The 27,898-nt window shown below is 39.9% G+C and overlaps 1 protein-coding gene across 7 annotated transcripts in view; it reads left to right on the top strand.

Moving 5' to 3' along the window:
• The first annotated feature begins 452 nt into the window (after window positions 1–452).
• Window positions 453–27,898, top strand: part of PTBP3 (polypyrimidine tract binding protein 3) — a 61,049-nt gene continuing 33,603 nt past the window's right edge. Inside the window, exons 1-2 of one of the 7 annotated variants that reach the window (XM_061632325.1) lie at window positions 453–662; window positions 11,476–11,509. In XM_061632325.1, the coding sequence (XP_061488309.1) occupies window positions 655–662; window positions 11,476–11,509 (42 nt within the window). In that variant the 5' untranslated portion in view covers window positions 453–654. Of the gene's footprint in view, window positions 663–876; window positions 899–1,522; window positions 1,545–11,475; window positions 11,510–27,898 lie in introns of those variants that run through there. The other 6 variants (XM_061632379.1, XM_061632343.1, XM_061632364.1 and 3 more) reach the window with 6 other exon arrangements.

Raw genomic sequence — 27,898 nt, 5'->3', positions numbered from 1 at the left:
GTCTCGGGTAGTTTTTTTAAAAGTTCTAAATAAGGAAAAACAGTTAAAAAACTTTGAGAACAGTTTCAAAACATAGCTGGAATTGTATACACGAAACATTTTATTTTCCTCAATCTGCTGCCATTGTGTGTGATGGCCCCTTCCCACGTCTTCCTTCTCGCACTCACTCTCACAAACATCCCTCGAGAACCGGTGCTGCGAGTCAAGAGAGGAATGGCAATGCGTACATACCCCGCCCGCAGCATCAGCTGCTGCTTGTTGTTGTTGCCGCCAAGGCTCGCGCACAGAGATCTCCTGGGGAGCCGCGCGTGTTTATTTGCATGGTCGCGCGCGCGCCTCCCAGCCCGGCAGAAGCTGCGGCCGTTTAAAGGAGAAGCCAGTAAAGACGCAGGCGCACTGTACCAGACTGCGTGCGTGCACCGTCCCCTCCCCTCCCCAGCTGACGCTTGGGTGTGTCCCTAAGCCTGGGCGAGAGCGGAGGAGGAGGCAGGCAGGGCAGAGAACAGCTGTCGCGCATGCGCGTCGCCCCCAGCCCCGCCCCCTTCGCCCATCCTTTCTCGTTTTCCTTCTGAGAGGCGACTGTTTCGCTCCCTTTCCCTTCCCTCCCCCTCGCCCTGTCCCGTCCCTCGCCGCTTCCTTCCTCCTGTCTGTGCCATGGATGGGTAAGTACCTGCCTCGCCCCGACGTTTGGGGACGAGCGGATTCCAACCGCCTGTTGAGGAGGCGAATGGACCCCCCCGTTCCCACCTCACGGGGCCAGGGGCTTCTTTGCTTTGTATGTTCACAATATCCGGGGTCAGTGCAGGGCCGCTGAGGGCAGTGGGACTTGGTGGGAAATGAAAGGGGGCGGCGGCGCCGACGAGGACGACGACGACAAAAGGTGCGGTAACTGGCGCAGGTAAGTAAGTGGGTGGACAAATAATACGTAGGTCGGACGGCAAGGATAAGGAAGTGAAAGAGATGAGGCGAGTAGGGAGACTGGAGGGGGCTGTAGGTTGGAGTCGCCGCCTCCTTTCAGATTCTCTCACCCGCCCTTTCCAAAATCCTGCTCTTAACACTCCTCGTTTCTCTCCACTCCCCCCCCGGCGTTTTTGGGGGTGTGTGGAAAAGAGGGGTCATGCAGTAGGAGCCTCTTCCTGGGCATGTGAAGGCGAAGAAAAAAAACAAGCTCGCCCTGCCTTCCCTCCCTTTCCCCAACCCTGACGGGGTGGGGGAGGAGAAGAGAAAGCGGGCTCTTAACTTTTCCCTCAGGTATGGCTGGCCACACGGTATGATGAGCCATCGTTAAAACGTACTACGTCCTGACTGCCGCTTGGAGCCGTGTAGCTGGGGTTTTCGACCTTTCCATGTGTTCTCCTGGCTGGCCTTTGTGCTTTTTTTAAAAAAAGAAAAAGAAAAGGGAGGCGGAGTGAAACCTCCCGAAAGAGCAACAGATTTCTCTTGCTTCCCACCCCGCTTTCTCTTCCTCTTCGGCTCCGACAATAAAAGGAGCGAGGACGGTGCCTTTTCTCTCTTTTTCCCCCGCGGCCGTGGCCTCTTCTCAGGTGTGGAAGTATGATTTTCGTTTTGCAATGAGTTGCTGTTCGGAGAAAGCGTGGAGGAATAAAAGCGTGGAGGAATAAAAGCGTGGTAATGCTCTTTGGCGCGGTTGGCAAAGAGATGAAAACCCTTGCGCGCGTCGTGGGGGTGGTAGGAAAAGCGTTTGTGAACGAGGCGGAACGAGTTGGTTGTTGGGAGGGATGGGAAAAGGGGACGGGAGTAGAGCAGAGCGCTTCCCCATTGAACTAGGGAACCGATGACCTCGAGGATTGGAGACTCCCACAGGGAGGGGTGTTGTAGTGCGTCGTGGCTTTCCAAACTACTACAGTACTGTACAGTGGAGCATAACCAGGAAATAGAGAGCGCCGCCTTAAGTTAAAGATTGCAGATGCGATCTCAGTGTAACTCGTTTTCCTCCCTCAAAATTATTTTCCTCCTTAAGGGAACAGTAGCCTTCTGTCTTGTTGTACAATGCTGTCATCAGCAACAACTGGAGAAGTTTACCATTTTAATCTTGACTTTGTACTGATGGTCTATTAACTAATTAATGGGAACTCTTGTCTCACACTGCCATGTAAACAGATCCTGTGTTTCTCGCAGTAGTATTGGCTCTTCAAATGTTTAAATCAACCTCTGAAACCTCTGAAAAAGTCTTACCTGTACATTCAATATGCTTGTTTGATGTTGTCTTGCCACTGTGGTTTTCTTAATTGGTGTTTTATGTACTGATTGTTCCTAATAATTCAGATGTGCTTTTAACTTCCATAATTTTTGATAGCTTGTGTTTTAGGTTCTGATTAACTTTTTTCAGAAGCTTATTTTCTCTTAGAATGCTTAGTAGTAAATGAATATAATGGGACTTGTCCTATATTGATTGACTGATATCAGAGTATTTAATTCTGATTTTGTTAATCCAAAGAACCCTGTAAATTCATAATCCTACATTCCGTTTCACAAAAAGTTAAATCAAATTGCTGTATTAGTTCTGTCTTTCTTCAGTATCACCATTTAATTACAGTTCTTTATGATTTTCAGCACAGTTGAAGGGAGAGAGGCAGACAGACGTTATCTAAAAAGCTAAGCAACTAAACTGAAATCTGGCTAGCCTTTTTTTGTAAATGTTAAACTCCTTTTTTTAACTTTTAGGAGATTCAACAGAATTTTCTGCTATTTTCTCAAAAGAACTATAGCATTAAGTCCTAAAATACGTTTAAAGTTTGTGTGATTCCCCTTGGTGTTTATAAAACTAACAAAAATGAGACTAAAAAACCTCTCTGGAATAATTAGTTTTTTGGAAGTAAGCTTTTGTAATAAATTATATGGTTTATTATGAATAATACACTTGGGTGTCCAGTCCATGTTGCTCATTAGTGAAATTCTATGCATATCTACTCAGAAGCAAGTCTCGTTGAGTTCAGTATGGCTTACTCCCAGGAAGCTAGGTATTGGATTGCATCCTTCACCTCCAGTTTGAATATAAATACCTGGCTGCCCATTAGCTACCAGACTAAGTTCAAGGTTCTGCTTTTTGTGTCCAAAGCCCTATACAGCTTGGGACTGGGATACTTGAAAGATTGTCTTACCCCTTATATACCTAGTCAATCACTGCGCTCTGCAGGTGAGGGCCTCCTGTAGATACCATCTTATCAGGAGGTCCATTCTGCACTACATAGGAAATGGACCTTTAGCGTAGTAGCACCTACCCTTTGGAATTCCCTTCCCTTAAATATTACAGGCGCTATCTCTGTTATATTTTTGGCGCCTACTGAAGACCTTCCTCTTTCAACAAGCCTTTTAAGTTGAGCCCTTATCCCAGTCTGCGTCTGTGTTGGAATTGGTTTTTAAGATCTTTTTAAAGCTTTTAAAAAATGTTTTTAAAGATGTTTTGTTTTAGTTTATTTTTATGGCTGTTTAATAATGTTGTAGAGTGTTTTTGTTTGCCACCCTGGGCTTCTATTGGGGGGAAGGTCAGAATATTTTTATGATGATGATGATTAATAAAGAGCAGCTCTACAGCATATGCAGTTGAGGATTCTGTTATATAGTGATTCTTAAAAATATAGCCTATTTCATCTAGGCAGGACATTATTGGTTTAATCTAACCTTTACACCACATGAAATTTATTTCACGAATAAGTCATCTTGAAAGTCATACTGTGGAAAGCTAATGTTTCATACTGTACCATGGGTAGTTGAGCACAGCAGGCCATTGTAGAAATTTAATTAGAAATTACATGCTAATTCTGCATGTAATGTAGATGCATCATTAATACCATGTTTAGAGTGTGCACTATATCTTTTCAAGAAAAAGAAACAGTTTATTGAATCAAAATGGCACCCCTTACTTGTAAGTTGAACATTTTATATTGATAAGCACAAGTGTTCCAAATGTAGGTTTCCCTCTTCAGAACTGTGAAATTCAAAACACAAATATAATTAGCCTGGATCTCTCTTTTTTTCTGCCTTCTATGCCTTTCAGGTACTCTTCTACAAATACAGGGGCTGGTAATACAATTCAAGCAAGGAAAGCAGATTTTCTCAGGATTACAATAAGTGTGTGGTGGTCTGTCTTGGGTGTGTGGGTTTGACTTGTGAAAATATATTTCCTACTTGATATAAATATACACTAGTTTTACTGTGTGAAGGGGTTAGACAGAAGACAAAACTTGGTGCTATCTGTTTTGCTTAGAAGCCTACCTGTAAAATGATAACTACTAAACTACTTCATAGGGTAGGTTTTTTAGTGTTTTCAATTTTGAATCTGTTCGTATATTTTAGATTATAGGTTTAAACACTTCCTCAGTGTAAAACAAATACAGGTTTAGTATTCTGATCTGTTACTAGAATACTGGTATGCATCTGGGCTTAAATTTGTGCTTAGCCACAAATCTTAAGCAAAAGATTATCAGCCTTAAACTCTCCTTCTGTAAAATGACGTCAGATATGCTGTGAACTAAATACAAAGGCTACTATTCAAAAGGTCCTCAACCCTTCTGAAAAGTTGCCATTGCATCCCCACCCACCCAGCTCTTTAAACTGTTCTAAAGCATATTAAAGGCTTGGGTATGAGATTGTTATAGGTAAGCTGAGGGGAAATATTTTCTTTTTAGGAAAAAAAAATCTTGTGCCAAATTCCCAGTAAAGTTCAAAACCAGGTTGGGGAGTATAACTATGCATCATAATTTATACATTGCTTAAAATGTTCTGAACTCTCTACTTTGATTAAAAACAAGGCGGACTATGCCCGAAGGCATACTGTCTATTAGTTATATTATTAAAGGAAAGAGGAATGAGTAGGGAAGAAGAAAGAAAGCAAATTCAGGTATCAATTCTTAATTAATTAAGATTATAGTGACCAGTTGAAATGACTGCTGAGGAGACAGTTCTGGGAGAATGTGCCAGCAGATCTGATGGACTGAGCTTTGCTATCTGTCCTCCTCAGACACAGCTATTAGGAAAATAATTGACAGCAGGTTGGGGGTGGAGCAGCTTCTGAGAAATACATTGGAATTTTGGCCATATTGGTACACCCTTAGCACATTATACTTGTCGGGTTGGAAATACACTCTACTGAGTTCGCAGGCGCTTGCTCCTAAGTAGACATATCTGAAAGTATTACATGCCAGTCATTATAACTATTTTGTTCTCTCACTCCCATCACAGTCATTTTAGTTCTAATGGGCCAGTGTGTAGAAACTGGATTTGCACTTTGTCCTGAAGGTAAAGTAAGTATTAAGAGTGAAATGTAATGTGTCTGTGCAGTGGAACAGGCTCCATGGATTTCCCATCCAGTCCCCTACAAAGCCCAAAACTCTACTCTGGAGGGTTGGTTAACCCTCCAGAGTGGATGTGGAGGGGGGAAACGGGAAATCTGCTTGTGTGATGTTGATGTTCTAAGAGTATAGAAAATTGGCTCAAACATGCAGGTTTTTCTCAGAAAAAATGGTGTTCAAGTCATGCTATTAAAAGTTTTAGCTTAGGTGTTTATGCTTAATTCAGCTGATTACAAGAATCTAAGCAGTCAATCAGTGAATAGTTTTAATTATAGTACCATGATGTGGGTGAGGTGGGAGTTGGATGCCTAATAACAGTATCTAGAATGCATGAAGAAGTAGTGCTTAGGGTTCCTCTTTAATAGGTTTATGATATTAGGGTATGGTATTATATTTCTAACAGTGGGGATGAGAACTGGGAGTCCAGAGTCTGTGAGTTCAAATACCCGCTTGTGTCTCCTGGGTGTCAAGGGCCAGCTAAAGATCACCCCCACAGTGAGTGGCTCAGGGGTTACGTGCCCTGCCACCTGTGAAACTGTGGGCAAACTGCATAGTCCCAAGGAGCCCAGTTGTCCCCCAGCTGACAGTTGCAGACAAGGAAGGGGCTGGCTTGTGCAGCTGTGGCAAGTTGAGCAGGCCCTAGCCAGCTGGGGAGGACTAGCTCAGAGGCAGGCAATGGTAAAAAACCCCTCTGAATACCACTTACCATGAAAACCCTGTTCATAGGGTAGCTATAAGTTGGGATCAACTTGAAGGCAGTCCATTTCATTTTTTAATTACATTTCTACTTAGTGTTAGTTTGCCTGAATGGTTGAAGGGAATATTATCAAAGTAAAGTTGATGAAAATGATATATTGCATTTTGATAGGATAGAGTGAACAATTATTAAAATGGTCAGAGTTAAGAAAATAACTCTATAATCTTAATACAATTAAGTATTTTGTGATAAAATTCCTAAAGACACATATTATAAAGTACATCAAATTTGTTTTTTAAGGGATGTAAAAATCCATGTTGATAACCAAAGTAATAGAGCATCAGTTTCCTTCTGCCTTTTAACCAACTGATATATCTGCATATCACTAAAACCTCAATGTAGATATTTAGGGAGCATAACATTTACTAAAAGCTGCCATCCATTTTTAAAAGAAAAGGCAGTGAATGTATTTTTTCGTTGCCAGTTGTGGTAATATGTTAAAAACCATGTGAAGAAGTGTGTCCTTAACTTACAGCCTCAAAATTGCCCCTCAAGTTTTAGTTGATTAATCAGCTAATTAAAACGTATAGCCCTGCTCACAGCATTTAGTGCATGCAAGTCCACTGCAAGCACCATACACCATACTGATTTAATGTTCAAAGTCATTATAATAGTAAAATTGAACACCAATTAATATCAATATTTTTGTGTATCAGCTGGGATATTTCTCACAATACAAATGGAAGTAAATTTGAATTCAAATTAAGATGTTTCTGCGTAGGATATTTGTAGTTTTTCTCTCACAAATAAAGATCATTGGAAAAAATTTCAAGTAGGCTAGTATCCATGATTATTGAAATATTTGAATGATGGGAATAACTTCTTGGCTATGATTGCTGAGTTGTTCCACAGATATGTCCATTTCCAAATGGACTACTGAACAAGATACGCCTCTTTATAGTGTTTAACAAAATGAGGCCAGACTAAGGAAGTTCTAGGAAGGCAATGGTAAACCACCTCTGAATACTGCTTACCATGAAAATCCTATTCATAGGGTCGCCATAAATCGGAATCGACTTGAAGGCAGTCCAATTCCATTTTTATCAAGCCTATAGATTGTAACTGAAATCGAAACTGGTTTAGTGTGCACATTATGGTAATTATTACATTTATACCCCACCCTTCCTCCCAGTAGGAGCCCAGTGTGGCATAGTATAATGATCTATACTATTCAAATTCTTGAAGGAAGGAATATTGCAAATGTCTGAGTTGCAAGATATGAGTAAAAGAACACTGGAATTCTAGAATATGTTCTAAAATATTTACAGATATTCTCCAGTTTTGATTTTATAAATGTTGATGGCCAAAAACTGCATTGTAATACACAAGAAAAAAAGTTTCCTGTCAAATATTTAAAAATTGCTAGAAGATATCGCTGCAATCAGTGGGTGCTTTTACAACCCATGTTAGGCTCTGAGTTACTCTGAGGCTCTGAAACTCATAGTTGGCCTAATCACAACATATTTATAATGAGTTGTATCCAGGGGTGTCTTTTCCTAGTGAAAGTGTGAAATACTGTACCATGTTTTGACCAATCCCACCTTCCGGTTGCAGTCCTCTATGACAGTGGTTCCCAACCTTTATGAGTATGGGACCCCCTTTATAAGCTTAAAACTTTGTGACCCCCACCCCCCAGGGAGGCAGGCTGGCTGCCAGGAAGGAAGGGGGGAAAGCAGGCTTTCCTTGCAGCCTGCTTCTTTTTGCTTCACAAAAAAAGCCCTCTCCTCTCATTCTGAGTAAGGGTGTCGTCAGCAGCAGCAGTGCAAGGAGATGGGAGTCAGTGATAGTATTCCCCTCTTCTTCCTGGTAGCTCCACCCTCAGCCTCCTTTGGCATCTGTCATGTGTTCTATAGGCGGATGCCTGCCCTTGGTGTGCCTGAAAGACACTCTGGCACTTCAGCAAAAATCCTTTCCTCTTGTTTGGAGCAAGGGGGAGGTGTCATCTGCAGCCGCAGTGGGAAGCAGAAAGTGTCCAGGGAGTGAAGACTAAAAAAAATCTTCCAAGCACAAAGTAGGAGGGACTGGCAAAAATGGTTGCCCTGACGTGTGGAAGCACTTCTTAGTACAAAGTCACCAGTGGATTTAAGGTCATAATGCTGCCACAAGAATGATGATAAATCCGTATTACTATAACATGGGATAAAAAAGCTTTTATATTTGTAATATTACCACAATAATTAGGTTTCTCTTTATACTAGTAAAACAATATTCTTGAAATTCAGTACTAAATGCACCATTAAAAGTTCCTTAAACTTTCCCCACCGACCATGCGGAGCAAACAGATTTCCAAAAAAACTAAGAAATTGTTGGAAGCAGCCATTAAATCTGTTTTGTGAATTCAGATAGTGGTATTTTTATCCAGTTCCTCTAATCAAATCTATGAATGAATTAATATGAATAACTAGGTTGTACAGATTAAATGACTCTTCTTGGCATGTAAATTTAGTGTTTCTGTTGTCCTAAATATTGTCTCAAGAGACTCTGCTTCACTTGACTGTTTGGCCTGTGGTGGCAACTTGAAGCTGCTGCACATCCTGGCTTGTGGATGTATTCAAGTAGATGACAAATTTTCTGGTAATTTTTGACATGAATCTGAAAGTTTATGTTGAATAGCATCTGTTGGAGCTGCTAGTGCTTATAGGACATATGAACTTATTCTTAAGCTGTAATTACCAGGGATGCCGTCCTGGTGTTCATCTTGGTATAGTTGCTTGGTACAGATCTAATGCTGCCTAACCTTCTGTCACTGGGAGATTGAAAAACTGCTCAAGCTGCATGTAATACTCTTCTCACATGAGCATTTCCTCCTTTCCTTTCAGTGCTGGAGCAGCTGTGTTGGTTATAACATGCACTCTGATCTGTTTGCCAACCATCTTCCCCCTGCCACAGCCCACCGCATTGTACATAATCCCGCAACTCTTAGAAGAGGCTTTTTGGTGGGCTGCTGGGGAAGGGGGACCCCTTTCTGAGAGCATTTCTCTGGATCCAACTCATTGTATTGTCAACTTGGGAGCAAACATTTCTCTTCAGTTGAAGTTGTTGCTTAACATCTGTTGCAGTGCTGCAGTGCAATGGTCTTGTTCGATATAAACTTGTAACTGCTCTATTTTGAAAGATGTTCCTTTGACAGTAATTCTCTCTCCAGCTCTTCAGAGACCTTGGCATACCTGGATCGCCATTTTTTGTCAATTTCAACATTAAAGCAAAATCCCAAAGCTTATTAATCAGTTCATTAGTACTGAATTTTCCTGGCAACCTTGATTTCTGTACAAGCAACATTGTTACCATTATTGTATATGAAACTAATTCTGTATCTTTCTTTGTCCATTGTTCCGTATAGTTTAATAGTTGTAATAATGTTTACATGATACACCTTGCATTCTGATGTTGTGTTTTATCCTTGCCTTTCGTTTTATTTACCCATGGGTAGCACAACCATCTAATAAAAGGCGTGATATTGATAGGCTTCATCTGTCAAAAGTAGTTTGTAATTTTAGAGACTGGGGGAAACAGTAACAGCAAAGGGGGGAACCTCTATTCCTGCAGTCATTTTGGTATCTACTATGTTGATTTACTAAACTGAGGAAGGCAGTCATTTGATTATAGTTATATCAGATTTTGGCAAAACAAATATTAGCCTTGCTCAATTTTAGGTACCAGCATCACTCAATTATAGCTGAATATACCACATATTATGTTGTAATCTTTCAGCAAGAACAAAGGTCTTTATTATAACCCAGACAAGAGTTGGTATTCTGCCAAGCACATGCTATCATGCTAATGCTCATACCAATGGTCTCCATATATAGGTTCACAGTGCATATCCCCTACATTTAGGAACAGCCTGTATTTTGCTCCTTTTTCTTGATATTTGGCAGATTCTTTATATGAAAGTGTTGTCAAGCATTTACAGAATACAGGAATAGGCCTGCTTGCCAGAGGCAAATGTCCAGCAGCACAGAGATCCTCTTCCTGGAGCTCTTTGGGCCGCAGTTTGGAGCAGATGAGAAACTGCAAGTAGCTGCTTACAAGTAGCACTAGTCATGAATAGGTCAAAGATGAGATATAGGAACTTCATTTTCCTGAGTTGCAAGAGCTGAAAACCATACCCAGGATTCCTTTCCCATCCAAGTTACTGGGTATTCCTACTTGTAGGAGTGCAGGTGCTGATTGCTACTTAATTAGCAGCAAGAGACTGTGGCTTTAACTTATACTCAGTGATGGTAAGGAAAAGATATGGTGGGATAGTTCGTCTTAGAGAGGAAATTGAGGATATGTTGAGCTTATGTATGATATGGTGAGCAAATGTCCAAGTCGAGTCTGACACATTTTAATGATTGGCTTGATCTCTTGCTTTGTTTCTAGTGGAGCACATTGATAGGAAACATCATCCTCTTCATTTTGGATGAGCATCATCTCTGCATGGAAATTATTTAATATAGTAGGGTGTAGAAAGAGCAGAAGTAATTGCTTAGTAAGATGAATATAAAGGTAGTTAAATTTAACTTTCTTAGATATAGACATACTATATAGCAATAGGAACATAGGAAGCTGCCATATACCAAATCAGACTGTCAGTCCGTCTAGATTGGTATCGGCAGTTCTCAAGGGTTTCTGATGGGACTCTCCCAGCTCTACGTGGAGATACTGAGGATTGAACCTGGATGTAGAGCAGATGTTCTACCACTGAGCTACAACCTTTTCTCAAATGAGTTACACTGTTACTTTCTTTTAACTTAAGTCTAAATTTGGTACTTCCTGAAATGTGTTTCTGGGGCTGGGCTTTGATGTCCAGGAGTATATCTTGTTGCTTAGTATGGCCATGCAGCAGAATAATCTCCTTGAAATATCCTCTCAATGGATTTTGTCTGCTGTGTTATCTTTAGGGTGCAATGGCATCCCATTTCATGGACAGGCCATGAAAATAAATACCGGAGAAGTGGAATTACTTTTCAGGACTTGATCATTCTTAGGGAGACAATGTAGGATGTGTAGTCTTGTTTTTGCATTTTATTGTACGATACAGAAGTAATAACTTTGCAGTAGGAGTACTTCACTGCTTCCGAGTCTGTTTGTGAACACACATGATTTTTTTCTAAAAAGCAGTAGAAATTTAATCCAGATGTGGCTGACAGGTAAAGGAATAGGCAACTTTACTCTTACTTCCTGTAATAGATGTGTCTAAACAAACTTGATTAATGAGTTGCAGTTTTTTCTGTTGCTTGTTCTAACTAAATTTTTCTTTTCTCATACTATATGTTACTAAACTGTCCAGTTTCTTTTGCAAAACGCTCCATAACTCATTTCATTCTTCTGATATTTTTTCTTCCTTTAGCTTTATTTACCACTTCCTGTGCAATAACTATTTTTCTAACTTTACCATTTTCTCCCATTTTTTTCACACAGTGTTGTTACAGATCTTATAGCAGTCGGTTTAAAGGTAGGCATCTTTTTCTGTCCTTTCATATGCACTTGTTATCCCATTTTTATTTCTAGATAACATATTGCTGTTCATACACATCTCTCCTTTTTTGTGGCATTTCTCTGTTTGAATCTGATTTTTTCCCTAAAGAAGTCTTAACAGTTCTCACACGTTCACAGTTGTGTTTCTTCCAATTCAGCTTAATATCATTTGTAACCTGGAGACTAAGTGTTTTTGTTTGCTTGCTTGTTTTTAAGAAAAAGAACCAAACTTAGTCGCCAAAGGAGAAAAGCAGACACATAATACTAGTTGGTTTGAGTCTCTGCTTTATCATCTTCAGTTCCTAAATCACCCACATGCTGGGTCTAAGAATTGTTTCTCAAAAATAAAAGCACCATAGCCCTATGCAGGCTGTATTAATAAAACCAGATAGTCAGAAACTGAATTTTAAAGGTCAAGTGACTAATAAGTTATAGCAGTCTTAAAACTTCAGTTCTCCTGAAGACCTCTAGCTGCTCTGTGTTCTTTAGACTTTTTTAAAGAGAAGCATTTTTATATCTCTGTCTGACAAAATGTAAGTTGTAGTCTTGACAGATACTGGATTGTATACAATGCTCCGTGTGTGTACTTCCGCTGGCACAAAGTTTCCTCTCATTCCCCACATGCTTCCTAAACCCGCTCCAGAGGATTCCCCAACCATCTAGAGCTTATTTTGAGGGTGGGGCTGGGACTGGAGGGGACAGAAGAGGAAAAATTTGCAGCTCTGGATAAGGCCCATTGCACTCAATATCAATAATGAGCAATGTTTTTTCTGTACCATCACAAACATTAAATACTACAGCTTTTAAAAAAACGGTAGTCCACAGATGCCACTTAAGTGAAAGATAGGGCCCTATGATGTTAATTAGAGGTCAATATCTACTCAGAAATTAGTCCACTGAACTAAAAGGGATGTAATCCCAAGTAACAGACTACAGGACTGCATCCTTAGAAAACATAACAGCTTTTTCATACAAACAATTAGTCAAAATATTTAAACTTTTTGTGCAGGCTTTTGAAAATGGATAAAGTACTAAAGAATGAAAAACTGGCTAAAATTTGGAAAAATAAGTAAGTTAACATTACATGACTTTCTTAAAAATGCAAATAAATTTCATATAGCTTTCTGAAGAGGGAAGCGTCATAAGATGCAACTGGCTCACTTTTTAGGAGTAAAAGACTGGTTTTCGATTTCAAGGCTTAGAAGACATAGCTTTAATCAAATTTCATTATCTATTGCTTTTTCATTATCATTACTTTTACTTAATATAGCATAAGATTTAAAGGCAAAACTGAAATCAGCCTGGCAAAATGTTACACCTTTAAGTTCAACAGAAAGTTATTAGTTATTGTAAACCACCCAGAGAGCTTCGTCTGTGGGGCGGTATATAAATACAATAAATAAATAAAGTCATGCTGCATGTTGTGGCACACTCACAGGAGCTGACTAGACTCAGTTTTTTATTAATCTGAACCACCATTTATGTAATAGTACTTCTAATAAACATCTTGAATAATTGTACAGTATATTTTCCATTATCTGCATAATCAGTTTTACAGCAAAGTGGGATGTGTTTACACATAACTGGAAAGCATAACTTTTCAGGTGTTGTAAGGATACTTAGTTCTTAAAAGGTTCATGTGCTATACAGATGTTATCACTGGAGCTAAAAAAAAAACAAATTAAATTTTGTGCCTAGGTAACCCAAATTCTAGCATTGAATACACATAATCAATAATAAATAAATAAAATAATAAATAAAATAAATTAGGGCTTGGGTGTGATTTTTTTTTCTTGAGAGTTTAAATTGTCCATCTTTTGAGGCAAAAAATTACCCACCTTCATGTTTTATTGAGTCTTTCCCAATAATACTGTGCTTCCTGCCTGATCTCTGTTCAGCGTATAGATATAGAACCTAACCTGCCATATGAGTGGGGCCCTACTGTACTGGATCAGGCAGTGAAGAATAGGAAAGAGGGCAGAAGATAATGAGAATACATTGGATGCCTTATGAGATCTTACCAAATTTATGAATTCAGGAAAACTTGAATTCACTTTAGCTCTTTTAGGAATATGTTTCTAAAATTAGGAATGCACTTCTTGAATGGGAAGTGGTATTTGTGAGGCAGCTCATTGGCTTGGCCAGTTCCAGATATTACAAAACACCCGTTTTGGGGGGATATTTTACATTGCTAAAATTACTTAAAGTACATGGGGAGCTACTTCACTCAAACAGCTCTCCAGCTAACCAGACATTCATGTGATTTGGTAGCAGCATATCACTAAAATGTCTGGAGCGGGACTTTGTCTCGTAAGGGGAGAACGAAGCAGTCTCATTTAGTCCTCTTCAGAATGGTAGCTGAAGAGATTTACCAAAGATAAATGTTGTGACGGGTTAAGGGGCCATGCTCTCCAGGTTCATTCTTGAGTAATTCCTAACCCTTCAATGTTTGAGAAGCGTGTGGTCTTTTCTTCCCACTATATGCTGTGCTATATTCAGGGTACAGCATATGTAGCATTTTGTGAGGTCTATAGAAGTGGAGGGGATAAGTGAGAACTTGTTTTGCTGACACTCTCCTGGAATAGTTTGAACATGTGTGAAAATCCTGTGGCTTCAGAGCAGCTCAGTTAATAAGTTTCCTAGATTCTGCCATCATCACTACCCAATTGCATAGAGCATCACAATATAGGTATCTAGTAGTAACTGCAGGAGGTTGGTCCTTATAATCTGGTGTTCTTGTAGCCATTTGAAATTTGGGGACTGGCCTGTTTAATTCGATATTTACAAACTTGTTTGGGTCTAAACGTATCATGGATTAAGAGAGAGCAAAGAGCTGGTTCAGATAAAGCATGTTATATATTTATGTATTAAATTTATATCTTGTCCTTCCTCCACCTTGTCCTCCCTCCCATCTTGTCACCTTGTAAGCTGTGGGGCAGTCCACATTGCAGCTTAAAGAGTCCTTTTGTGGGAAGAGGAAAGGAAAAGCATGCTAGCACTGTCCCCTGTTGCTGTCCATGTCACCCTCTATTTGTATAGGCTCCCCATGTAATGGAGAAACCCAGTTTTTCAGCACCCTAAATTGCATGGGAAGCCTACACAAGTAGGGGAAGGCTCTCCACAGCAGAAGTTATCCTTTCAACTTGCAGAGGGTAACAAGTGGGCAGAACTAGCCTGCCTGTCCTTGTTCTCCCCCCCAGAAAAGTATGTTGATGGAACACAGAACTAGAATGCCTAAATAGGACTTCAGAATGATAGGAATTAAGCTGCTAGCATATATGTAATATGTATAACCTTTTACAAAGCTATCAGTTAAAACTTCCTTACTAACCAGAATTTCCATATTTAGGTTCAGTGTCAAATGCACAATAAACACATTTTATGCAGCCTGATATTTTAATTAGTTTTACTTGTATGTGTTAAGAAGTAACACTATCACCTGTTGATGTTGAAAAGCTCCGACAACATTTGAGATCATTGGATTGCTTATGGATAAATTGTACACTTTAATTTTGGATTTTATTACCTCTGCTCAATCCATCTGGGGTCAGTTTACTTTTGGAGAACAGGCTTGCACAGCCAACATAGCAGAATTTCATTCCTACTCTTCAGTTGATAAGTGGGGGTTAAATCTGTTCAGTTCAAGCAGTTGCTGGAGGTTCAAACAAAAGTGGGGTGCTAGGGGCTGCCTGAATGCTCTTTGCAAAAGCACTTTCAATAGCGGATGGGGGTGGCTGCCTAAAAGTGCTGCTCTCCGTCTGCCGGGGGAGAAGGGAGTCTGCATGCAGCAACTTAATTTTTAATCAATTTCAGTTGATCACAGTCAGTTACAGTTTGAAAATCAATCAGTAAATTTGATGCTGAAGGATGCTGCTTTTTAGGAGTCTTCTGTCCATGGTGGGCTCTTGACAAATAGCACTCACAGTATCATAGCCCCCTATTCTCAGTCAGAGGGGGAGTGTTTCTGCACATCTGCCATTCCTCTTTCCTCTCCCCCCCCCACCGATCACTTCTTTAATCAGAGTTTTGAAACCCTGATTAAACATGCAATCAGGAAGGGGGCAAGGGAAGGAGCAACTGCCTTTTCAGTGGAGATTCTGATGCATGCCCCTCCCTGAATCAGGAAGGTGTGTGGATCAGAATCTTCTGCTAAAAGGGATGTTTTCCCTATCGTTTTAGCAGGGAATTCATGCAAACCTGGACCTTGCAAGATGTTTGAAATCCAAATTTCAGAACTTCAGAGCACCTTTCATCTGATGTCATTGTGGTGTCATGTGAATGATAGATGAGCGGCCTTGTCTACCTGCCAAATATGGCCCACGAGGCTGATCCTGATAAAGATCTGGCCCGTGGAGCCAAAAAAGGTTCCACAGGCCTGGGGTAGATAGTGGACAAATTCTTTCCAGAAATCTAGTCCACGTGTCGTATTATTAATCTGTTAGCAAACTGTCATGAGCTTCTAAGCTGGTATAGCACAGTGGGGAGGAGAGCCTGGCTGGGAGTCCAGAGTCTGTGAGTTCAAATACCAGCTCGAGTCTCCTGGGCGTCAAGGGCCAGCTAAAGATCACACCCACAGTGAGTGGCTCATGGTTTATGTCCCCTGCCACCTGTGAAACTGTGGGCAAACTGCATAGTCCCAAGGAGCCCAGTTGCCCCCAGCTGACAGTTGCGGACAAGGAAGGGGCTGGCTTGTGCAGCTGTGGCAAGCTGAGCAGGCCCTAGCTAGCCGGGGAGGACTAGCCTCAGAGGGAGGCAATGGTAAACCCCCTCTGAATACCGCTTACCATGAAAACCTATTCATAGGGTAGCCATAAGTTGGGATCGACTTGAAGGTAGTCCATTTCCAAGGATCCCTAAGGCATCCTAGTACAGTTTGAAAACATCTGATCTAGAGTGATTTCTTTAAGTCAATAGAATCCTAAGTAATTGCTGTGCTGCCTTAAGAACATCCTGTAGTCTCAAGTAAGTGAGAAGCACATTTAGTTGGACATCTTCATTCCTTGGTACAAGCAACATGTTTTCTAGCTACCTCGCTTGCACAGATAAGGTTTTGGTCTGTGTACTCCTGAATGTCATAAAAATATGTTGTTGTCCTGTATGTACTGACCTCTTAAACTTGTTCAAGACATCCATGATACCCAATTCCATCCCTGAAAATCTTCCCTTGATTGCTACGAATAAACAATAGAGTTGCTTGTCATAATATCAGCCAATTGTCCACAAGGATTTTTCTTGTGTATGTTAATACTTGCTCTCAGGTGTGATCTGATGTCTTACTCTCTCAGAAACCACTTTAAAATGGAGAAAATATACCCTCTAATTTCTTTTCATTTATTTCTCCAGCATTATTTCCTTAATTATCATATGTACTCTTTCTGCTGTGTGACATTAAGCAGTCATTCTTCATTTCAAAATAGTATTGTAATTTCAGTGTCTGGGGGGATCACACTAGTTGCCAAATACAACTAACTTAACTGATAACACTTGTCAGGAGACAATAGTTTAACTTCTGAATGTTTTTAACTTTATTCTTTTTGATAGTTATAAATCAACGTTTGGACACAATTGTGCAAGTAGTGTGTTCATATACAGTATACATGTGAAAGAAGCAGTTGCTCTTGTAGCATACCTTATTTAGTAGAATTTCTGTTATGGGAGGTGGGGTATCCATGAGATTTAAATTTAAAATGTTTTTATGTTGGCACTTTATGGTTTTGTTTAAGTTTATGGGCAAAAATCTTTAGTGCTTTGGATAACTAAATATTGTTAGAATTAATAAACTACAGTTTTAGCCAGGGCTGTGGAGTCGGTATGTCAAATCTTCAACTCCGACTCCTCTATTTTTCTACTGTCTGACTCCGACTCCTTCATAAATGGCAAATGTATATTAATGTATTAATATTAATGAATTAATATTAATATTAAAATATTAATTTTATTTTGAAGCCGGAGTCTTCTACCAACTCCGACTCCACTCAAAATCGCTTCTGACTCTGACTCCACAACTGCGACTCCACAGCCTTGGTTTTAGCTGACTAGTTGGAGAGGGCATATTTTTATTGGTGGAGCTGTTGTTTACATGCACTGTTCAATTTTGGTGGCTGTTTGGTTTTGCTGCTTAAAAAACACTTAAAGATTGTATTTGTTTCTAACAAAAATTACCACTCTTTGTGAGCAATCCAACTTGAGTTTATGCCAGGCTGAGGGGAGTTGGATGTGGCAGACCCCTGGCTGAGTTGGCAGGCTCCCAGATTTGCCAGCAGAAGGCCCCTGTGCTGGCTGAGCTGCGCCAGCACTGGGAGACCACCAGGGACAGACAGCCCAGTGGACTGAGAGCTGGCAGAAGCCAGCAGTAGCCCTGAAAATGGTGCGTAGCGGGGGCATAGCCACAGGACGTATGCAGCATCCAAGTCCCCTTGGTCCCGATCCAGCTCAAAGTTCTACTGGCAAAAAGGCCAGTGCAGTAAAATTATTCCAATGGTGGTCTATGGGGAGTACTGGCTCCCCGATAGATCTGTTTCTGGGAGCCGGTTCTTCCCTTTCGGCTCCCGCGCACAGCTCCCAACAGAGCCTTCATTCACCTGAACCAGTGGCTCCTGAGCAGCAGGTGGATGCTGCAGAGCTTCCTGCTGGCTCCTCCTCTGCCAGCCCCCCCCCGCCATCTACCCTTGACTTCAGTTGCTCTGCAGTCAATTATAGTTAATTAGTTGAAAGGTAGGTTTTTTAAATCAGTTGACAGCCTTATTAAGGATGCTTGTTTAATAAGGATGAAAGAAATGTACAAAGAAATAGACAAGTGACTCACACAAACACTGGGTTTGTGTAGCCATTAACCACATAGTTACTGTATTAAAAGCAGCAAAGTATTAAAAGTATTAAAAGCAATATTTGCTACAGTTTCTGGTACTTGGACAGTTGGCCTTCACACTAGTAGTGAAAGGGGAGAGGCTGGACTCAGAGCTGCTATAGCACATTGTTAGCATTTTCCTGGTTGGGGAAACAAAAGCACTGGGGTCACACATGTTGCTACCCCTGAAAATATATTTGCAATGTTTTCAAATCTGTACTTATAAGTGGTTATTTTTAGTGCATTATGTAAAACCTTTCTCAGTCAAATACACCACAGATTTCTGAAAGCATATTCTCCTTCTCTTCTCTTCAACTTGATTAAAAGAGAAGTATAAGAATATTCCAAGCTCTTTGTGAATGAAGAATCTCTTGAGTTTTAGGTATCTTGATTTTATTATTCATTGTAGTTATATAGATGCTGAATCCATTCCTTCAATTATAGACATCCTTTCCACTGGTTCTTTAATTACAGTCTTGTGTGCCTTTTGTTAGGCCCCCAGTATCTTGTTACTGATCTAGCAGGGAGCTTCAATAATTGATAAATGAGATAATGGAACTAGCTGCATGCTAACTCTGCCAGTGAGAAAGCAAGACTGAAACAGCTGCTCTCTGTTAATTTTACAGCCCTGTTTCTAGGGAGATTGCTGATCAACTTGTTGAACTTGTAATGGAATTGGATGGTTTTGTTGTTGAAGCTTGTTGATATCTCATTTAAGTAATTTGGTATCATGAAAAAGTAGTGTTTTTATAAGGCTAACCTGCCCACAATACTTTGCTTCAACTTTTTTCTGTGTCAGACTTTTTTACCTTCTTGGGCTATCTTTCCATTTTAAAGCCTAAGTGGCTTCTCTTCTTCATGAATCTATATTTACATCTGTATTCTGCCCTTCCTGCAAGGAGCTCAAAGCAACAGTGTAACTTCACAACTACCGTGTGAGTGGGTTAGGCTGAGAGTGACTTGCCCAAGGCTTCAAAGCTGAACAGGACTTTTTGAGCTGAAACCTAATCCTCTGGCTACTGTGCCACACGGACTTCATTTATACTGGAAAATGGAAATCTTGGGATCTATGTAAGTGACACCAGAAGTTGTTTGCATGTGTCAGGTTACTTCATTCTAAAGAGTTCCCAGCTGCGCATAAAATACTACAAAAATCTGTGAAGATAGTCATGTTTAATCCACCCAAATTGCGGTGTTGCTTCCCACAACATTTGCCCATTTCATTTGGTGTAAAAGGTACTAAGCAAATCCCTCTACCATCTGGCACTTTTGGAAAGGGAGGGAGGTTTCCTAATTGCATCTGTACAAATCTTCATGAGGCTTGTACTAATATCAAAATGCTAAAATGGACATTCTGTGAAAGTGGCAGGCAAGTAGAACATCTCCCAGCAGAATAGGGAAGACTACCAGACAAACACAGTAGGTGCTTCTCTTTCAGCACCTATTATGATCATTATTTTCACTTAATTTATGAATTGCTTCCCATGAGGCATCCCAAAGCAATTTACAGTATAACAAAATGTATATAAAATATAGCTTGCCTGTAAGTCTGCTTATCGATCAAAATGTTTTTTAAAGTAGGTAGCTAGATAAAAAAAGCATTATGCAGCTTTTTGCCCAAAATACGCAGGTTTTTATAGACACAGAACCCTCAGGCATTCTCTGATTCTGCCTTGTCTCAGAGACAAGTTCTCTTAGAAAACATGAAGAGTGATGATACTTATTTTACATGTATTTAAAATGTTTTTAAGAATGTAAGTGATATTTGTACAACTTGAATAGTAATTTTTAATAGAAATTTGTAATGTAAAAGTGAGTACGTAATCATTGTTTCTGATTTCCTGTACACTATTTGAATATAAAATACCAACTGTATATCCAAATTTCTTAAAAGAACTTGATAGAACCAGAGGCTCAAATTATTAATTGTTTTGCTCATTTCTGCCTAAATAGTTGTACTTGTGTGTCCCAGGGTACTCTTGTCTGGCCTGACTTGAATGTCAGCTGTTCAGATAAAATATGCCAAAATGTGGGGATCATCTTTGGAATTATATAGTAAAACCTGTATGTTGAAACATCTGAGATATTTGAAGTTGCTGCTATATCTTTCCAGATGTATTGCAACATCACTGACCATTTGTAGCCGTTAATGTGAGTCTGAATCACAGCATAGAGGAGGAGTAAGCTACAACCACAAACTACATGTCTATGGTACCTTTTAAAAAAAATGACATACATTTTTAACATCTGTTAATGTGGTGTTACCATCTGGTATTAAATTAGATTATTTAAATTTAAAATGTTGCTAACTGGTACTTAACTACTAGGTTGTGATTAAAGCATAAATAAACTTTACTTAATTATGGTGAAATTAGAATTTGCCTCCTGTGCCTGAGACCAGAGGAATTTGCTTTATGACAGCATTGAGAAGAATTTTTTTTAAAACCCACCCCATTTATTTTTAGGACTTTTTCGCACAATTCACACGACTGTCTTGGAAGCACTCCCTGCCCCCAGCAAAACAGGATACCCTTTTCTTCATTAACCCTTAAGACCAGCCCAAACAGATCTTGCAACACTTCCAAGTGGGCTCAGGCTGGAAATTTTTAGAGTCTCATATTTCTGCAAAAATAAATAGGATTTGGTCAGCTTTTAGCAGTTTGCAATAAAAAAAAGTTTTTAAAACCTCATTTGTTTAGTTTATATGGGAGACTAGTTTAATTTCTATTGCAAGACCCACTCTCTTTCTGTTGCCTATAACTTTGGTGTGTCCGGCCAAAGTACATGAAATGTGCAAACATTTCAAAACATCTTGCCTGGCAAGTGCCAGGCAGGTTGGGCAAAGTGTCCTGTTTTAGAGACAATTAAAAAGGAAACATTCTATAGGTTTCCCGTTATATGTAGTGGAAGACCTGGCCAGTCTTATCCAAGTAGCATGAAACTACTGCAGGTATTCTACTAGACATCAGACCTGCTGGATTTTAAGACAGATTGGAGAAAGGAATAGAGGAAATCTGCAGGCCCATCATAACTACTAGTGCTATAAAATTTAACAAAGTAGCATTGCAGAGAAGTGACTGACCAGATGAGTGGCAAGGTGCAAACAGTTGGAGCAGACCTGTGAGGTAGTTACATTAGTTAGCACAATGGCAAAGCATGTTAGTGGAGCAAAGGAGAAATGAGCAAGCAGCCAAGGAGGAGCAAACAAGCAAATCAAGATTGAAAACAGGCGCTGCCATTTTACCCCATGCCTCATAGATACAGAGACCCAAGGAGGTAGATAGTTTAAATGTTATAACAGGGAGATTTTCTGAACACCCCAATAGAGACAACAATGAGTGTATTCTAAGAGGATTTGTGAGGCAAATGTTTGGTTAGCATTTGGCCCTATACAAAGTCAGAGCAAACAGACATGCTTTGACATTTTGATTTTGCCCCACAGATGAGAAGCACAGGAATTATGGAGGAATTAAGGATGTTGAAACTGTTATTTTCTGTCCACCATACTGGAGACTCACAGAGCACTGAGCATACTAATGGGGAGAATTTGCTATCATAGACACAGGGGAGACTCCTCATTGAAGAAAACAAGGCAGACCTTGTCATTAAGGGGACTATCACTCCCATTATCCCTGATTATTAGCAGAGTGACATTAGCTGGCATTTGGCCCCTGTACCCTCACAGACTGAAGACAGAGATGCCTTCTACTTTCGGTGGAAGACCCTGCATGTATTCTCCTTATAACTGATTATTTCCATCAAATGTAATGAAACTTGCAGGATCTTAACATAGGGAGAAAGGGTCATATTAAATGCTGGCAGTGCTGAGAAGGGTCTGGTCTCCACCCTATATAAGTTTCTACTAGACAAGGATGTGGGCAGTAATCAGATTCTTAAAGCGCTATGGCAAACTGAATTGGGCTGTCAGATTGAAAATGAGACCAGTCCATGTAGACAAAATTCCCATTTAAGTTGGTGGCCTTGTTTTTAATGGAAACAATTGAAGATCATTCAGAAGTGGTACCTGACCCCAAATTTTGGTACATATTGCCAAATCTGGCTCCCCTATTTATTGGTGTGAGTGTGGGAAAAGGGATTCATTCATGCACATATGGTGGGAATGTGACAAAGTAGTAAAGTTTTGGTCCCTAACACAGGAGGAAATTCAAAAAATAACAGGACAGCAGATAAATCTCACTGCAGAATTGGCTTATTGAATATCTTTACAAATGAAAACTAGGACTTACATTACAAAAAATAAATTGAATTTCTGTTGGTTGCTGCCAGGTCAGTAATAGCACATTTCTGGAAAATTTTAGATGGTCTCACACTAAACAAATGGTGCCAGAAAGTATGGGAAACCACTTTGCTGGAAAAAATGACTATCAAACTGAAACTAGCTAGGAGAAAGGAGAAAAAAGAGGCATTTGAGGAGGACTGGTGGCCATTTATATTCTACTCTGCAACGGATGAAAGAACTGGTCAGTTCCCAACTCCTTGCAAATCTCTATGGTTATCTTGATATAAGCTTGGGTTTTTAGAAAAACTAATGTTTTGCTTGTGAAAAAGTATAAGGTCTATTGCTGGGTGGGAGGGGTGGTTTTCTGTTCAGGGGAGGTGGAATGTATTGTGGGCTTGGGTTGTATTTATTTGTAAACTTGAGTAAAAATATTCAAAAGAAAAGGAAAAAAACTTGCAGGATTCCTAGTATTCCTAGTATTCCCTCTGGCATCATCCCTCTGGCATCATTTCAGGCACATGAGACAAAAATGTGTGATATAAAGGGGGGAAAGTACGTACCAGTGCTTTTTTGGGGGTTTACATTTGCTTTACATTAAAGTAAAATGAATTATGGTATATTCATTTAGTTTTTAATTCATATTTAAAACTAATGTACAGACCTGTCAAGTATGACTTTGATTTAACTAATTTAACCATAGCTTTATGGTAAATCTCACTGATTGGATCTAGACATGCCCTTCCACATATGAAAGTTCTCCTTCCATTCACAGAAAGCATTCCAATCCAGCAGAGGCTCTCATTGGAGCAAGGAGGAGGAGAGGCAGTGTTCACAGATCCCCCTTCTCTCCACAACACCTCCCACACTATTCTGGGGGGTGCCCCAGCATTCCAGAGTAGCTTTTCAGAAGTCTGCAAGGGGAAGAGAAATTAACAAAAACCATTCCCCACCTTTTGTCATAAGAATGTCCCATGGAATAGAATTCTGCTAATGGTTAATCTGGATCTATCCCAGTACAGAGACATTTGAACTCTTCAGGGTTGAATTTGCAGCTCCATTGATTTATTTATTCTGGACTATTTTTTGTGTGCAAAATTACGGTTGTTTACACTACATCAGCAGAAGGCAGTTTGCACAATTGATCTTTCCCTCCCCCTCCCTCTGTGTTCCACTGAAAACCTCTTGAGAAGAGCAGGGAGACTTACTGAACATTATGGGTGTGTGTGTGGGTCTGTGGGGAAGAGGCAAAATCTGCACTCAAAATTAGGAACCTTGTGAGAGTGGTGCAAGACTTTGCCTCTCCCACTGCAGTGCTGTTAAGACACAGCTCATGATGCTCAGTGGGTCCCCTTGATCCTCTGGATAGGCTTTTCTTTGGGGGGTATAGGGCTGCAGCGATGAGGAGAAGGGAAAGATTGGTTGCATGAGCTGGTCTTCCCATTAAACGCTGGATACAATCCCAATTCATTTTTGGTAACTTAAATTTACTGACCATATATGTGTTTAGCATTTCAGTGTTGTAAATATCTGACTATCTGTACTTCGGATTGCAATAAAATATATATGATAGTACAAATCAAAATCAAATTGTCATTTTCTGCAGTTTTGCTCTGTAAATAAGCTGAATTTAACCTGAAGCCCATTTCATTTATTGAAGTCTAATACATACTTCATTGCCAAATCTTTGGCAGTGAATAATTCTATTGATGCTGACACATGAACAAGAATAACCACTCTGTCTACTTTCTGTCTGGTACTGTTATTTCATTGACTTTAAGGATGAATTTTGAAGTATCTGCTGCTTTTATCTGCATCATGCCAAACTGGATTAATATAAGAAGAGCCTGCTGGATCAGGCCAGTGGCCCATCTAATCCAGCATCTTGTTCTCATAGTGGCCAACCAGATGCCTATGGGAAGCCCACAAGCAAGACTTGAGCACAGGAGCACTCTCCCCTCCTGCAGTTTCCAGCAACTAGTTTTCAGAAGCATGCTGCCACTGATAGCAGAGGTAGAACATACTCATCAGCGTTGAGGCATGGATAGCCTTATCCTCCATGATTTTGTCTAATCTTTTAAAGCCATCCAAATCGGTGTCCATCACTGCCTCTTGTGGGAGAGAATTCCATAGTTTAATTATGTATTGCATATAGAAGTATCCTGAACCTTTCAACATTCAGTTTCATTGGGAGTACATGAGTTCTAGCGTTATGAGAGAGGAAGACAAACTTTTCTCTATTCACTCTCTCCATACCATGCATAATTTTATGCACTTACCATGTCACCTCTTATGCGCCTTTTCTCTAAACTAAAAAACCCCGAATGCTACAACCTTTCCTCAAAGTGGAGTTGCTCCATCCCACTGATCATTTTGCTTGCCCTTTTCTGAACCTCTTCCAACTTTACAATATCCTTTTTGAGGTGAGGTGACCAGAACTGTACACAGTTTTCCAAATCTAGTAGCAACATAGATATGTATTGTTTTGGGCAGTTTTATTTTCAGTTCCTTTCCTAATGATCCCTAGCATGGAATTTGTTTTTTGCATAGCTGCCAGGCACTAGGTTGACATCTTCATTGAGCTATCCATTTATATCCCGCCTTTCTTTTCATGAGAGAAACCCAAGGCGGCTTACATATGGTTCCCAGGCGGCCTCCCATCCAGGCACTGACAAGACCTGACTCTGCTTAGCTTCAGCAGGGTGCTGGCCTCATGTGCCTTCAGACCACAGCCTGGGTTATGTAATTTACTATCATCAGCAAACTTGCCACCTCTCTGCTCACCCCTAACTATAGGTTCTTTATGAACAAGTTAAGAAGCACAGGTCCCAATATCAATCTTCGGGGGGACTCCATTTTCTACATCCCTCCAGTGGGAAAACTGTCCATTTATTCCTACTCTCTGCTTCCTCTTTCTTAACTAGTTCCTAATCAACAAGAGGATCTCTCCTCTTATCCAATGACTGCCAGACTTACTAATGAACCTTTGGTGAGGTACTTTGTCAAACCTTTTTAGAAGTCCAAGTACACAATGTCAACTGGACCTCTATATGTTGGTTGACACTCTCAAAGAACTGACATAGGTTAGTGAGAGAGGACTTTTTCCTTGCAGAAACCATGCTGGTTCTGCTTCAGGTAGGCTTATTCTTCTATATGTTTGGTTATTTTATTTTTAATACTACTTTCCAGCAGTTTTTCCAGAAGAGATGTTAAGCTAGCCACTCTGTAATTTCCAGGATCCCCATTGGATCATTTTAAAAATTGGTATTACCCTGGCCACTTTCCAGTCCTGATCTTAAGGACAAGTTACATATTTTTGTTAGAAAATCAGCAATTTGTTAAATGGATGTTTTGACTCCAATGACACCTGTAGGGCACCAGGTTAGAGAATGCTATTGTAAAAGTTCTGATTACCTCCATAATTGATGCACTAGAAAGTTATCACTAGTGTTGGACAATATTTTTTTCTTTTTGAAGAGCAAACACATTAAAGGTTACAGTAAAACTGATTCCTGCTGTCTTGTATGCTTGTCAGGCTCCATTAGTTATTAGCTATTTTTCCTATTGTTAAAAGTTCTGTAGATCCAAACATGATACAGCTGAAATTACTTGACTGTTACTCAACCAGTATTTCAAGTAAATCCACATTTTTGCTTAGTCACAAATGGAGTTTGTTGTGGTAAATACTAAGCAACATTGTGGCTGGAACCACAACGTCCCATTTTATGAGAAGAAGGCATTTCTGCTTGCACAGGATGGTAGTGTTAGCTGATTTCCCTCATGTCTGCAGCCCCTTAATAAAAGCTGGAGAATACTTGATCTTCTAGAACTAGTTGGGGGAAGGGATCTTGCAAAAAAAAGTCTGAGCTTCTGTCAGAATTACCTTCACTAATGAATTGCATAGTAAAAGTTCATAATTTAATGTTTAAAAGTGTTTAAGTCATGTTTAAAAGGTTAAAAACAATATATAATATTTCAGCAAAGGACATATTTTAGCTCCCTTATACTGGCCTGGTCAACACATTATGCTAAACCAAATTGTGGCTTTTAACACAAATGTGCAGGTTCTGGGAGAAGAGATTACTGCTGCTTTGTTTCTCCCCGGTTATTTGCCATTGTGCTGCATTGAATTAAGCCATTGTTTTGCTTGACTATATGGGAAAACACTTGATTAGTACAAATGCCTCCATCACCTTTTTTTTTTTACTGTTTCCACCCTTGCATTGCCATTTTTGTAACTGATAGGCTTCAGTAATTTTCATATATCTCAAGTGGGCGTGGGGGGAATCTGGGAACCCTTACACTAAGCCAACCTATGACTTTGTTTGATGTGGCAGAGTAGCAAAACATCTGGGGAGGACCAGAGCAGTTGCAATTTCTTTTCTGGGAGCCCACACACTTGCGCATTTGTGCTAAGCCATGGTTTGGCCTAGCATGATGTGCAAACCAGGCCAATCAAGGTTTCATGTTGTATGTTGGACCCAAGATCAATGATTGTTTTATATGCAGACAGTAGTAGGGCATATTTTAAGCTTTTTATTTTGATAGCTGTAAAAAGGGGGGGGGACACACAATCTACATTGTCAGCTTTTATCCTTGAGTTTCGATGCCTCAGAGCCAAGTGAAGAAGTTTAAGCATTATGAAACAAAGCAATCATTTGAGAGAAAACACACCTGAGTTGTGAAAAGGCAGCTGTGGTTTACAGCATGCGCCTTTGCCCTGCATCTTATTATATATCAAAATTGTTTCATCTTGAGATGCCAAGTGGTTAGGGTTGTTTGTACTGAGTATGCTTCACGCGGTTTGTAGCTAACCATGACCTTCAGATATTAAATGGCCACACTTACATTGATGGCAGCGGGGAATTCACTTACATTTCAAAATGTGGATGCAGCGTAATCAATTATGTGATTATATCGAATCAATTACTAAAATCAACTACCACGTTTAAAGTGGGAAATAAGCATAATAGTGACCACTTACCCCTTATTTACATATGGCATTCCTTAGAGAATCCCAGACTAAAAACTGAATACAATCCAATTTTAAATTCTTCCTACCTAATCCATAAAAGATCAATTTGGACCCCATTACTAAATACAAAGATGGGAAATTTTTTAAATACCCACCGGGCTTGTAATATCCGCGAACAGATTATGAAAGAAGGGAATTTATCTATATTGTTTAATGTATATGAGAGGCTCATACTACACATGAATTCTATTTTATTGCCCAAAACTACTAAGACAAAACCTAAATCAAACCCAAGGACAAAGCCAAA

Source organism: Rhineura floridana, chromosome 1 (assembly GCF_030035675.1).
Source record: "Rhineura floridana isolate rRhiFlo1 chromosome 1, rRhiFlo1.hap2, whole genome shotgun sequence".
Lineage (NCBI taxonomy): Eukaryota > Metazoa > Chordata > Lepidosauria > Squamata > Rhineuridae > Rhineura > Rhineura floridana.
Note: the sequence above shows the minus strand (reverse complement) of the source record. Positions and strands in the feature narration are given on the sequence as shown.